The 13,146-nt window shown below is 41.8% G+C and overlaps 1 protein-coding gene across 3 annotated transcripts in view; it reads right to left on the bottom strand.

Moving 5' to 3' along the window:
• Window positions 1–12,933, bottom strand: part of hbs1l (HBS1-like translational GTPase) — a 172,192-nt gene extending 159,259 nt beyond the window's left edge. For all 3 annotated transcript variants that reach the window (XM_043686247.1, XM_043686253.1, XM_043686256.1), the window contains exon 1: window positions 12,772–12,933. In XM_043686247.1, coding sequence (XP_043542182.1) covers window positions 12,772–12,814 — 43 coding nt within the window. In that variant the 5' untranslated portion in view covers window positions 12,815–12,933. The remainder of the gene's footprint in view (window positions 1–12,771) is intronic.
• Window positions 12,934–13,146: the final 213 nt, after the last annotated feature.

The raw sequence follows: 13,146 nt of genomic DNA, 5'->3' as shown, positions 1-13,146 counted from the left end.
GTAAATCGGGAAGACAATGGACAGGTCAAGAGGACGGTGCCAAGTTGAAGGCTTGGGACTGGGGTAAGATGGGGAAATGAGGAAACTGGAGAAATCCATATTGATCCCTTGGGATTGCAGATCCCCAAGACAGAAGATGAGGCATTCTTCCTCCAGATGTCAGGTGATTAGGGTTTGGCAACGGAAGTGGCCCAGGCCCTGCATGTCCTTGCCAGAGTGGAAGGGAGAGTTGAATTGTTCAGCCACAGGGCAGTGGGGTGGTGCTGCAGGTCTTCCAGAGATGTTCTCTGAACCAATCCGCAAGTTGGCGTCCTGTCTCCCCAATGTAGAGGAGACTCCATCGTGTACAACGGATTCAGTAGATGACATTTGTGGAGGTACAGGTAAATTTCAGTTGGAAGTGCAAGGATCCTTTGGGGCCTTAGAAGTAGGTGGGGTGGGCCCAGGTTTTGCATTTCCTGTGGTGACAAGGGTAGGTGCCAGGAGTGGAGTGAGTGCTGAGGAGGTGTGGATCTGACAAGGGAGTTGTAGAGGGAATGGTCTCTCTGGAAAGCTGATCTGGGTGGGGAGGGAAATATATCCCGAGTGGTGGGGTCTTTTATATCACCTTCTCCTACTTACTACATTCTCAGGTACCTTCACCACGCCCACGCCCACACCCCCCTCCATTTATCTCTCAGCCCCCCGGCCCACCAGCCTCATTCCTGATGAAGGGCTTTTGCCCGAAATGTCAATTCTCCTGCTCTACAAATACTGTCTGACCTACTGTGCTTTTCCAGCACCACACTCTCAACTGAACTGAGTGTGAATCAGGAGCTACAGGTCTGCACTTGCACTGATCCATAACACAGCCACCTGGATTTTGCAACAAAAACAAAGTAATGGAGAAACTCAGCAGGTCTGGCACCATCTGCAGAGAGAAAAACAAGAGTTAATGTTTCAAGTCTAGTGACCCTTTGCCAGAACTAAAAATCATGCTGATGACGGGGTTGGGGGCTGAATGGTGGGGATGGGAGTGGTGTGGGGCAGTGAATAGAGTACAAGGAGACAGTGCTGAGAGAAAGAAAGGACAGGTACACAAAGATAGTTGATGGTAAATTGAGAGAGAGAGATAAATTCTGGGTCTGGTCCGAACAAGAGTAAAGGTTGTAAATAGTTTGGCTGTGTTGGGAGCAACCCTTACAAAACAGGACCTAGGGGTGTCAGGAGAGGATAACAAACAGGAGAGGAGGAGTTTTGCATTCTGAAGTTGAACTCAATGTTTAGTGCTAAAGGTTGTTAGGTACCCAGGCAGTGAAATAGGATAGGGTTAGGGCTCCTTCAGCCTCGCTTAAGCACTGCCACAGGCCCAAAACAGAAACGTTAGCATAGAAGCTCGGGGCCATTTTTACAGATAAAGCGTAGGTGTTAGGCAAAGCTGTGACCCAGTGTGCATTTCATTCACCTCGTGTATAGTCAATGAAACAAATTTATCCTCGTCATCCATTATGATTACAACTGCCCACGGACTTTTTATGGCTTTTTGAGCAACAACTTACTCTCTATAAAGGGATCAGAAACTGAAATTCAGCTGTCAGCTGGGACTCACTTGCCAACACTCTCAACTGAGTCAATCTGCTGTGTGTTTATTCCAGAGATCGATTGAGAAAAACTGCAGAAAGCAAAAGCACATAAGGATTTGGGGGGTCATCATGCATAATTCACAAAAGGCTAGCATACAAGTTCAGCAATGTAATAGGAAAGGCATATAGAATGTCAATCCTTATTTGAAAGGGATTGGAATATAGAATAGGGAAGTCTTGCTAAAACTATACAATGCATTAGTCAGACTGGAATGCTGTGAAGAGTTTTGGTCTCCTTATCAAGGAAACATATACTGGCATTACAGACAGCCTAGAGAAGATTTATTAAATTGATTCCAGGTATGAGGAGATTGTCTTACAAGGAGAGGTTGAAGAGGTTGGGCCTGTACTTACTGGCACTTAGCAGAATGAAAGTTACAAAATTTTGAGGACTTGACAGGGTAGATGAGAGAGAGGCAATGACCCTTTTGGGGAAGCTCGAAACCTTGAGTCTCAGACAAGAGGTCATAATCTCAGAGTAAAGAGTGGCTCATTAGAACAGAGATGAGGAAGAATTTCCTTCATTGCTCAGACTTTTGAGTATAAGAGTTGGGATATCTTGTTGAGGTTACACAGGACATTGACGAGGGCTCTTCTGGAGTACTGTGTGCAGTTCTGGTCGCCCTACTAGCGGAAGGATATTTGCAATTTGAGAAGTTTCAGAAAATATTTACCAGGATGGTGCTGGAAATGGAGGGTTTGAATTATAAAAATAAGCTGAATAGGCTGGAATTTTTCCACTGGAGCATAGGAGGTTTAGGGGTAACCTCTTACATTACTGGCTATTTAAAATCATGAGGGGCATAGATAAGGTAAAGAGCAAGTGTATTTGCCCTAGGTTGGGGGAGTTCAAAAGTAGGGGTCATTTTTAAGGTGAGAGGAGAAAGTTCTAAAAAAGACATGACAGGCAATCTTTTTTACACAGTTTGTGATACATGTGTGGTAATGAACTGTAAGAGATAGTAGTGGATGTAGGTACAGTTACAACATTTAAAAGACATTTGAATAAATACATAAATAGGAATGGTTTGGAGGGATATGAGCCAAATGCAGGCAAATGGGACAAGTTTAGTTTGGGAACACGGTGGGTCTGGACTAGTTGGACTGAAGGGTCTGTTTCCATGCTGTATGACTATGAATTTTTCTCTCAGAGGGTCGATACTCAAGCTGTGAAATTATTTAACACAGAGGCCTGTTGAGGCTGGGTCATTCAAGGCTGAGACACAGATTTTTAGTCAGTAAGAGAATCAAGGATTATAGGGATAAGATAGGATTATTGGATCAACCATAATCTCAGTGAATGGTGGAGCAAGCTCAATGTGTTAAATGGCCTACTTCTGCTCCTATGTCTTATGGTCATTACTAGGCTTGGCTTTCTCCAATTTTGAAAAAGGATATAACAACTGCTCTGGCACCATCCCTGTAACTGCAGATAAACTGAAGATATTGTCTAGTTCCTCTGCAACTTCTCAGCATTCCTCGGCAACCTGGGATGCATCCCATCTGCACCAGGTGACTAATCCAATTTTAGTATTCAGGACATTCTGGTACTTCTTCTTTATATATTTATAAACTTAAGCACTGTCCTGACAACCTCCTCCATTTCCATCGCTTTATCAAAATCACATTGCTTGGGAAACATTGATGTAAAGTACTCATTAAGCACATCGTCCATGTCTCGTCATGCACCAAGAGGTCTCCATTATGGTGTCTAATCACCACGCTACTTCTCGGAGAGTCCTTTTATTGTTAGTGATTGCATAGATCATCTTTGGTTTTTCTTTAAATGTAGCTGTCAATCTAGCTTTGTACGATGTATTTGCCTCTCAGTTCCTCTCTCACTTCTCTGTGCTTTTTATATTCAGCCCAATTCTCCCATGTATTATCAAGCTGACAGCTGTTATACATGACTTTTCTGCTTTATCCTACTCTTCAATCCATCAACCTCAGAGTTGCGAGTTTGGTTTTGCCTCCCAAAGTTCCGTCAGTATTTACAGTAGAGGAAATGTCAGCATGCCAGATATTGTACAGTATGCACAAAAGATCACGGCGTATAAGTCAACCTTTGAACCATCCAAAATCCCTCCAAAAACAGGGATCAGCTTATACACAGTGTATAAAATAGGAACTGTCAGTCCAAATGGTCATAATTTTGAAATGAGTTTTTAAAAACACTAATAGTTCACATAAACTGATTGAATTGAATTCAACACAAAGTCAAATTTCAGCGAAACAAAACTTTGCTTAGGTCACAGCTGGAGTACTGCATGCAGCTCTGTCACCATTAGTTAGGCAGGGAAAAGCAAATCTTAGCAGGACTTATACACTTAATGGTAAGGTCCTAGGTAGTGTTGCTGAACAAAGAGACCTTGGAGTGCAGGTTCATAGCTCCTTGAAAGTGGAGTCGCAGGTAGATAGGATAGTGAAGAAGGTATGCTTTCCTTTATTGGTCAGAGTATTGAGTACAGGAGTTGGGAGGTCATGTTGTGGCTGTACAGGACATTGGCTAGGCCACTGTTGGAATATTGCCTGCAATTCTGGTCTCCTTCCTATCGGAAAGATATTGTGAAACTTGAAAGGGTTCAGAAAAGATTTACCAGGATGTTGCCAGGGTTGGAGGATCTGACCTACAGGGAGAGGCTGAACAGGCTGGGGATGTTCTCCCTGGAGCGTCAGAGATGAGGGGTGACCTTATAGAGGTTTACAAAATTATGAGGGGCATGGATAGGATAAATAGACAAAGTTTTTTCCCTGGGGTCAGGGAGTCCAGAACTAGAGGGCATAGGTTTAGAGTGAGAGGGGAAAGATATAAAAGAGACCTAAGGGGCAACTTTTTCACGCAGAAGGTGGTACGTGTATGGAATTATCTGCCAGAGGATGTGGTGGAGGCTGGTACAATTGCAACATTTAAGAGGCATTTGGATGAGTATATGAATAGTAAGGGCTTGGAGGGATATGGGCCGGGCGCTGACAGGTGGGACTAGATTGGGTTGGGATATCTGGTCGGCATGGACGGGTTGGACCGAAGGGTCTGTTTCCGTGCTGTACATCTCTATGACTCGAATTTCAAGGGTAAAGGTGCAAGAAGAAATTAAATAAACCGGAGTTATATTCTCTATGAAGATTTGGAGACAATTTGAACAAAGCTTTCAAAATGTTAAAGGAAACAATGGGAGAAACTAATTCTGCTGTTTGGAGATTTGATTTGAATTACTGTTATGTGTACTTTGCTAGAAAATACATCGAAAAGTGTTGTATAGTTTCACCACTCTCTGGTGCCATCTTAAGACACAGAACATAGAATATAAAGACAAAAAAATAAAGAAATAAAGATAAGGTATTCAATTTTATCATCCTTCTTGTTAAGTGCTCCACCATGGACCAGGTGACCAGACATGAGTCCCCTCCACTGCGCCACCGCCATTGGAGCAAACATCGCTGCTCTTTGGCCATCTCACCTTCACTGACACCCAGAAGTCTAGGACTTGTGCTACAATAAACTTTGCAACAAATAACTTTTAAAAAGATAAATGAATTTCCTGTGACTGACTGAAATAATCAAATAACAAGGTTTCAGGTATTAAGTCTTTTTTACTGTAAAAAATAAAAACATTGACCACGTTTTGTATGTAACTTACACTATAGAAGTTACAAGAAAGAAACTTCATTCAATAGGACTGAAGATCTTTACAGTGTCCTTTAAGTAAGCACTTCATTCTCCCAGAACCAGTCGAAAGCAATTCTACACTCCAGATGATATCTTTCTCTTTTCTTTCCCAGCCATTTAACCTTTAATCCCAGAAGCACGGCACAGTGGCTCAGTGGTTAGCACTGCTGCCTCACAGTGCCAGGGACCCGGGTTCAATTCCCGCCTTGGACGACTATCTGTGTGGGTTTCCTCCGGGTGCTCCAGTTTCCTCCCACAGTCCAAAGATGTGCAGGTTAGGTGAATTGACCATACTAATTGTCCATAGTGTTGAGGAATGTGTAAGCTAGGTGCATTGGTCAGGGGTAAATGTAGAGTAATTGGGTAGGGGAATGGGTCTGGGTGAGATACTCTTTGGAGGGTCAGTATGGACCTGTTGGGCCAAATGGCCTGTTTCCACACTGTAGGGAATCTATTCTGTTCTATTCTATTCTAAGTGGCTTCATTTGGAGATTCGTATGTTTTAGAATGAGCCAGCCATATCCTCTGGATCCTCACAAACTCTCTCTCTAAAAACAAGTGCATACTCCCACCTTCTCTGTGGCTGATAAATAAGAAGGGCAGCATTTTCTCTACATCTGGAGAAGGAAGGACTGCTGCTACTTCCATCCTTTTACACTCTCCCTCAAATTCCAGAAGACTAACTTCATATCAAAATATTCAGGGACCTGTTAGAAATGCCAGAATCTCAATACTACAGTGGCTTTCTGTAGAATCTTCCATTTTTAAGTTCATCTCGAAAACAACAAGAATCACATGCGCCTTGTATCAAAGCAGAAATTGCTAACTAACACCAATTCAAGACTTCCAATTCTGTTTTATCCTGGAATAAAATAGATAGCTTCAAGTTATAAAAATTCCCATCACCTTGGCGAGAAACCTAAAGAGCAACTGTATATCCAATCAGCACAGATGCTCTTCCCATTATCCACATGCGCGAACATGTTGTGTTTTCTCAGTAAGTCTCTTGACTTGAACCCCTCATCCCCATAGCTACCAAACTACACACGTTTGCTGTCATTCAAAATCCAGCAAGACAAATGAACTCTGTCCCATCGCCACTTTAAATTGTAAGAGACAGTCTCAAAGCATCATTTTATAAACTTCACATTTGTAACACCAGGGTCTCAGTCAATTTGAGCCAAATTTTTCAGGGGTAAAATTGGCAAACACTTCTTAATGGGACGAGAGTCGTAGAAGTTTGAAACTCGCTTTTGCAAATGGGAAATGATGCTATATCAATTATTGATTTTAAAACTGAGACTGATAGAGTATTAGTCAAAGCTATTAAGAGACATAGAGCAAAGATGGGTATTATGGAGTTTGATTATCTTTCAAAGAGATTATGGAACATAATGGAGCTCTTTGTTTAATCTTACTCCCGAATTGTGGAATGCATCTGAACCTCTTGAAAGGCTCCTCCTTTACTTTTCTGTCTGCCAGTCATTTACTCCAATTTACACTGGCCAAATTCCTCCTCAAACCACTGAAATCAGCCCACTTCCAGTTAACTACTTTTATTCTAGATTGCACCTTATCCTTCTCCATTATAACACTATAATCATTATTCCCATATTGGCCCCCAATGTAATATTCTCCACTTGACCTATTTCATTCTCCAATACTTATTCCATCATTTGAAAGTCTTGCTAACATCATCTTTTTCATCAAGCATTATCCTGCAATATCCAATTTCTACTTTCACTGAGAATAACTGATATACCGTTACCTTTGAGGTCCTGGTTCTAACTTTCTCTCCAACAACAGGACATTAATTCTCTTTGTCCCTACATTGTTGACCCCAACATAAACTGACACTTCTGGCTTTCCCCAAGAAGGTTCTGTACTGTCTTCTAGGACCAGAGAGGCAGCATACAGGAGAGACTTATATGACTGAAATTCCATGTAGCCGCATCAATAATTCTTCAAAGCGTATTTTAAAAATCCTTGACGTCATTAGAGCAATCTAACAGAATCACTTCCAGTGGAAGAGATCCCACAGATTTCTTTTCTTAAATAATTCAGATACTATTCGTTTAGTAAGGCAATTACACCACAACCAGACAATGCATAACTGCATCAAAGTTAAACTACAACTTCTTTCTGGTAGAGCACCTCTTCTGATTAACGTCTATAAAATGCAGAAACATTTTTAAAAATGCTAATTTTGCACACAAATGTTCGTGCACTTTAGGGTTCAACCTATTCACAATCATAATGAAATAAAGAATCCAAGCCCAGCTGCCAGTAACAGAAACAGGCATTTATGTTTGCCTCCTCAATATACAGAATAAATCACCCTCTTACAATGATACAATAAACAAATATTAATGAAATTTGAAAACAGTACAAAAAGCAGTATGTTAAAAATAAAAACATTAATAACTTCATTATCAATCTGTTCAGATGAGTTATGATATACCTTTATGGCCATCATTTCTTCAGGTGGAACACCATGTCTATACAAGACCCCAATGAATCAATACGTACACCAATGAAAGATACTACTTCACTTAAATTCAATATAATCACCCAGTGCTCAGAAAGCCAATTTGGCCATAACAAAGTGCAGCACATTAACAAATAAGAATAGTTTGACTGAAGAGAGATCATAAAAGATCAAATACGTTAAACAGGACTTTGGAGAAAATGAGAAAATAGGTGCTCAAATATAAAATCCATCCAACTACCTCCTAGAACAAAGGGAGAAACAATTTTTACTGATTATCGGTAGAATTCATTAACACAAAAGGAGAAAACTTTGCATCTGCCAACAGGAGAAAGTGAGGACTGCAGATGCTGGAGGTCAGAGCTGAAAATGTGTTGCTGGAAAAGCGCAGCAGGTCAGGCAGCATCCAAGGAGCAGGAGAATCAATGTTTCGGGCATAAGCCCTTCTTCAGGCTTATGCCCGAAACGTCGATTCACCTTCTCCCAACAGCCTTGTTGTGTTGGTTCAAGTAGTAAAGTGGCCTATTGTCACAGATATTTGATGTTGTATTTTAGTAAAGGATTCTATACTTAGTGTTTAACTTAAAGTTTCCAATCTTGGTGTGCAGAAGAGTAGGCCATTTGGCCTTGAGCCCACTCTGCCATTCAGACTTTGGCTATGGTCTCATTTCCACTATCATGCTTGCCTCTACCTTAATCCTCATCTCCTTGTTAGTTCAGACTTAATCTCAGCCTTGAATAAATCTAATAGCCCAGCCTCCTCTGCTTTCTGAGGAAGAAAACTCCAGACTAATAACTCCTTTTGAGAGAAAATAAATTCCATCTGTTTTAAAAGGGAGGCCTCTTACTTTAAAACATTTGACTTCTAGCTCTAGGGTCCCTAACAAATCGGATACCAGGAGGAAGTCTCCTGGAGATTTTATTTGCTTCAATTTTATGATCTCATTTTTCTAAACTGCATTGGGTAAAGGTCTAACCTGTTCAACATTTCTTCATCAGACAAGTGCTTCATACCAGGAATGAGTCAAGTGAACATTCTCTGTAATGTTTTTAATACAGTTACATACTTTTTAAATAAGACAACCAAAAGTGTACATACTGCTCCATTTCTAGTATCATTAAGATCATATACACCTGTTGTAAAATGTTTCTTCTTATGGATTCCATTTCATTCGTAATAAAGGACAAAGTGGGCAGCACGGTGGCACAGTGGTTAGCACTGCTGCCTCACAGCGCCAGAGACCCGGGTTCAATTCCCGACTCAGGCGACTGACTGTGTGGAGTTTGCACATTCTCCCCGTGACTGCATGGGTTTCCTCCGGGTGCTCCGGTTTCCTCCCACAGTCACAAAGATGTGCGGGTCAGGTGAATTGGCCATGCTAAACTGCCCGTAGTATTAGGTTAAAGGGGTAAATGTAGGGGTATGGGTGGGTTGCGCTTCGGCGGGTCGGTGTGGACTTGTTGGGCCGAAGGGCCTGTTTCCACACTGTAAGTAATCTAATCTAATTTGTTTTACGTCCCTAATGGCTTGAAGTCAAACATTTTTAGATTCATGCAACAGGATACCCAGATCCCTCTATTCCTCAAGTCCTGGAAACTGTCTCGATGTAATTTTTTTTTTATTCTTCCTGCTCAAACAGACAAGTTTACATTTTCCCCACTATACTTTATCTGCCAAACTTTGCTCACTCACAACCTAAATTCCTTTGAAGAGTCTTTACCTCTTCGTTACAACTTAATCTGCAAATTTAGCTACTATACACTTTGGACCCTTCGTCCAAATCATTTACATTGATTGTGAATAGCCAAGATCCAAACACTGAGTCCTATGGCACTCTGCTATTTACTGCTTGCCAAACTGAAAATGACTCAATTACAGTGCGTTTTGGTATAACGCAACAGTTGCATTTCACTGCAAGCTCACGCTACCGAAAATCATTCTGTAGAAGATCGCTATACCCGTTCAGCAGAAAGTTCAACACTTTCCAAATAGTGGCCACAATTCTTCAATCACGCTATAGCCAATTCATGTTGACGAAACACATTACACCAGGACGCACCATATTCTTCTCTGTTGTGCGAGCTAACCAATCCTTCAACCAGGCTCTTACTGTTAAAGTACCTATTTGAGATGACTTAGTGAATCCCAAACGGACTCGACTGAAACGCCTCTCTTGGTTCACCTCGGAGATCGTACTCTTCTGGAATATAAAAGTCTTACACCCAATTTAGTTTAAATTATTACCTTTATTTACCATGGCATCAATGTTACACTATAACATAGATACCTACAAGCCAGGCTTGAGGAAAGGTTTTAAAACCATTAGCATAGTAGTAGTGCCTGCTCTTACCCCTAAGAACTCTCTCAGGCTACTCCCCTTATTGCTGCAAACAAACTGTCTTTCTACAGAAATTAGTATTGAGATTACAAAAACACCACATGTCCTTAATCAGATTAGCAGCAATAAAATGGCACAAGTTTGTATAGGAAGAGAAACTAAATGACAGATCTGAGTACACGTGACAATTAAGAAACATGCACAAAGTGGGAAACCTTGATCGAGCCAGGTCAAATGACCAATTGCTTTGGCTAGATCAGCGAACAAACCTACACCCTAAACCTCAACCTGAGCTACAAACCTTGCATGAGCTTCCCTGTTAACAGTACATCACAACAAGAGACTAGTCTAAACTATGTGGGAAAAGGTCATGAGGTAACCTCGCTCAGCTAACATGCCCAGTACCATTGTCCTACAACATTCCAAGCAGTGAATAACTAAAGGAATACTTGTTGTTTAGAAGGTAATATTTGCACTGCACAAGTGTTGGGCAATGACTATCACCAACGAGAGAACTTAACCATCACCGCTCAAGATTCATAGTAATTGCCATTAGTGATTTTCTCACTATCAACATTGTGGGGTTAGCACGGAGTAAAAACTGAACTGGACGAGCCATATAAATAATATGGTTACAATAGTGTTAGGTGCATTAGTTATGGGTAAATGTAGGGGAATGGGTCTGGGTGGGTTACTGTAGGGAATCTAATCTATAGAGCAAGCTAGTGCCTTTGAATTAAGCAGTGTAATTCCCCTCCTCTGTCCCCAATACTTGTCTACATAACAAGGTACAAAGTCATCTACATCTACAAGCATGAGGGAATACTCCCCATTTGCCTGGATTGGTCCAGCACTAACAATCAAGACGATCAACTGCATCCATGTCAAAGCAGCCTATTTAATTCACATTGCATTCACCAAAGCAGAAGGTTGCACAGTGGCTAGTACTGCTGCCTCATAGCGCCAGGGACCCAGGTTTGATTCCAATCTTGAACGAGTGGACATTCTCCCCATGTCTGTGTGGGTTTTCACCAGCTTCTTCCCACAGTCCAGAGAGGTGCTGGTTTGGTGGATTGCCCATGCTAAATAGTATCCAGAGATGTGCAGACTAGGTGGATTAGCCAAAGATAAATGCAGGATTACAGGTATAGGGCAGGGTCGTGGTATAGGGTAGGGGGGTGGGTCTGATTGGGAGTCTCTTCTGAAGGGTGGTATGGACTCAATGGACCAAATGGCCTGCTTCCACACTGTTGGGATTCTATAAAAAACTAATGTCAGCAGTGTACCACCTACAAAATGCAATAAAATCTCACTAGGACTCATTTCACAGCACATTACAAACCTTCAGCTTCTACTAAAAATGGTAGATGAAACAAAGGAAACATACAATCTGCACATTCCCTTCAAGCCACACTTCATCCTGATTTAGAACTCTATTGCCATTCTTTCACTGCCACCAAATCAAAATTCTGGAACTCCACTTCTGACAACAGTATGGATGTCCCAACTCACAAAGGATTACAGCAGTTCAAGAAGGCAGCTCACCATGACCTTTTCCCTGGCAATTAGGGACTAGTCAGTGGCATCCATATCTCATAAACAGATTTGTTTTAAAAATGGAGTACTTTTGATCTTTGCTCCATCAAGCAGTGTTAAAACAATTGTGATGATCTAAGGGCATGATATAACATAAATCTTACTGCTGATTAGATATTTCATGCAGTACAATAGCCCCATACATGAAATAAGCTTGGTGGAAACATGAAAATGTTCTGTCTTGTATTACTAAATTTAAAAGTGGCTTATCTCTGCTCAACTTTGTCTAAATTAAGCTTTATTTGAAATCATGCACTTAAGTAAATGTAGTCTACATAACTTAAGTACAGTTAGTCACGACGTTAGTCGTAAAAACTTCTAGGTGTCATAAATACATATGGCATATTTGAAACACTTCACAGCATATTCATACAAGACACCATGTTGAAGTATTTCTAATTAAAAGAAAAACCAAGAATGAGAAATTGAAAAATTCATTATCCACTCCGTGGTACTGTTGTTGATAACACTTTGTTAAGTGTAGATTCACAAAGCTAACTGCAACTTTCTATTTTGTTGAAGTAAGCTTTATAAACAAGGCTGTACTGTGTTGAAATCTGACCTGCTGCGCTTTTCCAGCAACACATTTTCAGCTCTGTACTGTGTTGAAAGTCTGTCAAATATTTTATTCGGGCTAATACCTCATAAGAAAGTACTCAAGAAGTAAGCAATTTAAACCATATCCTCAAAAGCTAAACTGTACTTAGGTTGTCACTATTTCAGTTTAAATAAAAACGTTCATCCCAACAGCATCTGGGGAATGTGTATGCAGCAACTACTTCACTGGATTTGCACAAAATCAACAGCGGGTCGAATGATTAATTGTCAAGCACTAATAATAACTAATTATTATGATTCTAGCGGTCTGCACCACGACCAGGTTTCGTTCTTGGGTTAAAGCAGGAGTGAGTGAATGAGTGAGTGGTTGAGAGGCCCAGCGCTGAGCTTGCCCCCTTACTGCAGAGTGGAGCAGGGTTACAGGCCCGAGCGGCCACCGGCTCCGGGGCAGCGGCATAACCTGAGAACAAATCAGCGCCCGATGCGGCTGGTGCTCAGTACCTTCGTCATACTTCAGTCCGCGGACATTTCTATGCCTGGCCATGCTGCTCACGGCTCATCCGCGCCGTGTTGTTTTCGCCTTACTCGACGTGACAAAGTTTTTTTTCCCAGGCCAGCGCCGTCACCATGTCCCCAGGCCGCGCACGCGCACTGACAGCTCCCCTCCCCCCCCACCTCCCGAATCATTGCGCTGTCTCCCTTCGCGCACGCGTGCTTTGGAATGGAATGTTGGAGTGCGCGAGCTCCGCTGCCTCACCCGGAGTGTGAGTGACAGCTGCCAGGGCCACCCTGACACCAACGCAACACTGTGGATGGCCTTGTCTGTCTATGTGTGTGTGTGTCTGTGCAACGTGGCATGAATAGCTCATTTGCTGC

This window comes from Chiloscyllium plagiosum, chromosome 3 (genome assembly GCF_004010195.1).
Source record: "Chiloscyllium plagiosum isolate BGI_BamShark_2017 chromosome 3, ASM401019v2, whole genome shotgun sequence".
Lineage (NCBI taxonomy): Eukaryota > Metazoa > Chordata > Chondrichthyes > Orectolobiformes > Hemiscylliidae > Chiloscyllium > Chiloscyllium plagiosum.
The sequence above is the reverse complement of the archived record's forward strand: the minus strand, read 5'-3'. Positions and strand labels throughout refer to the sequence as shown.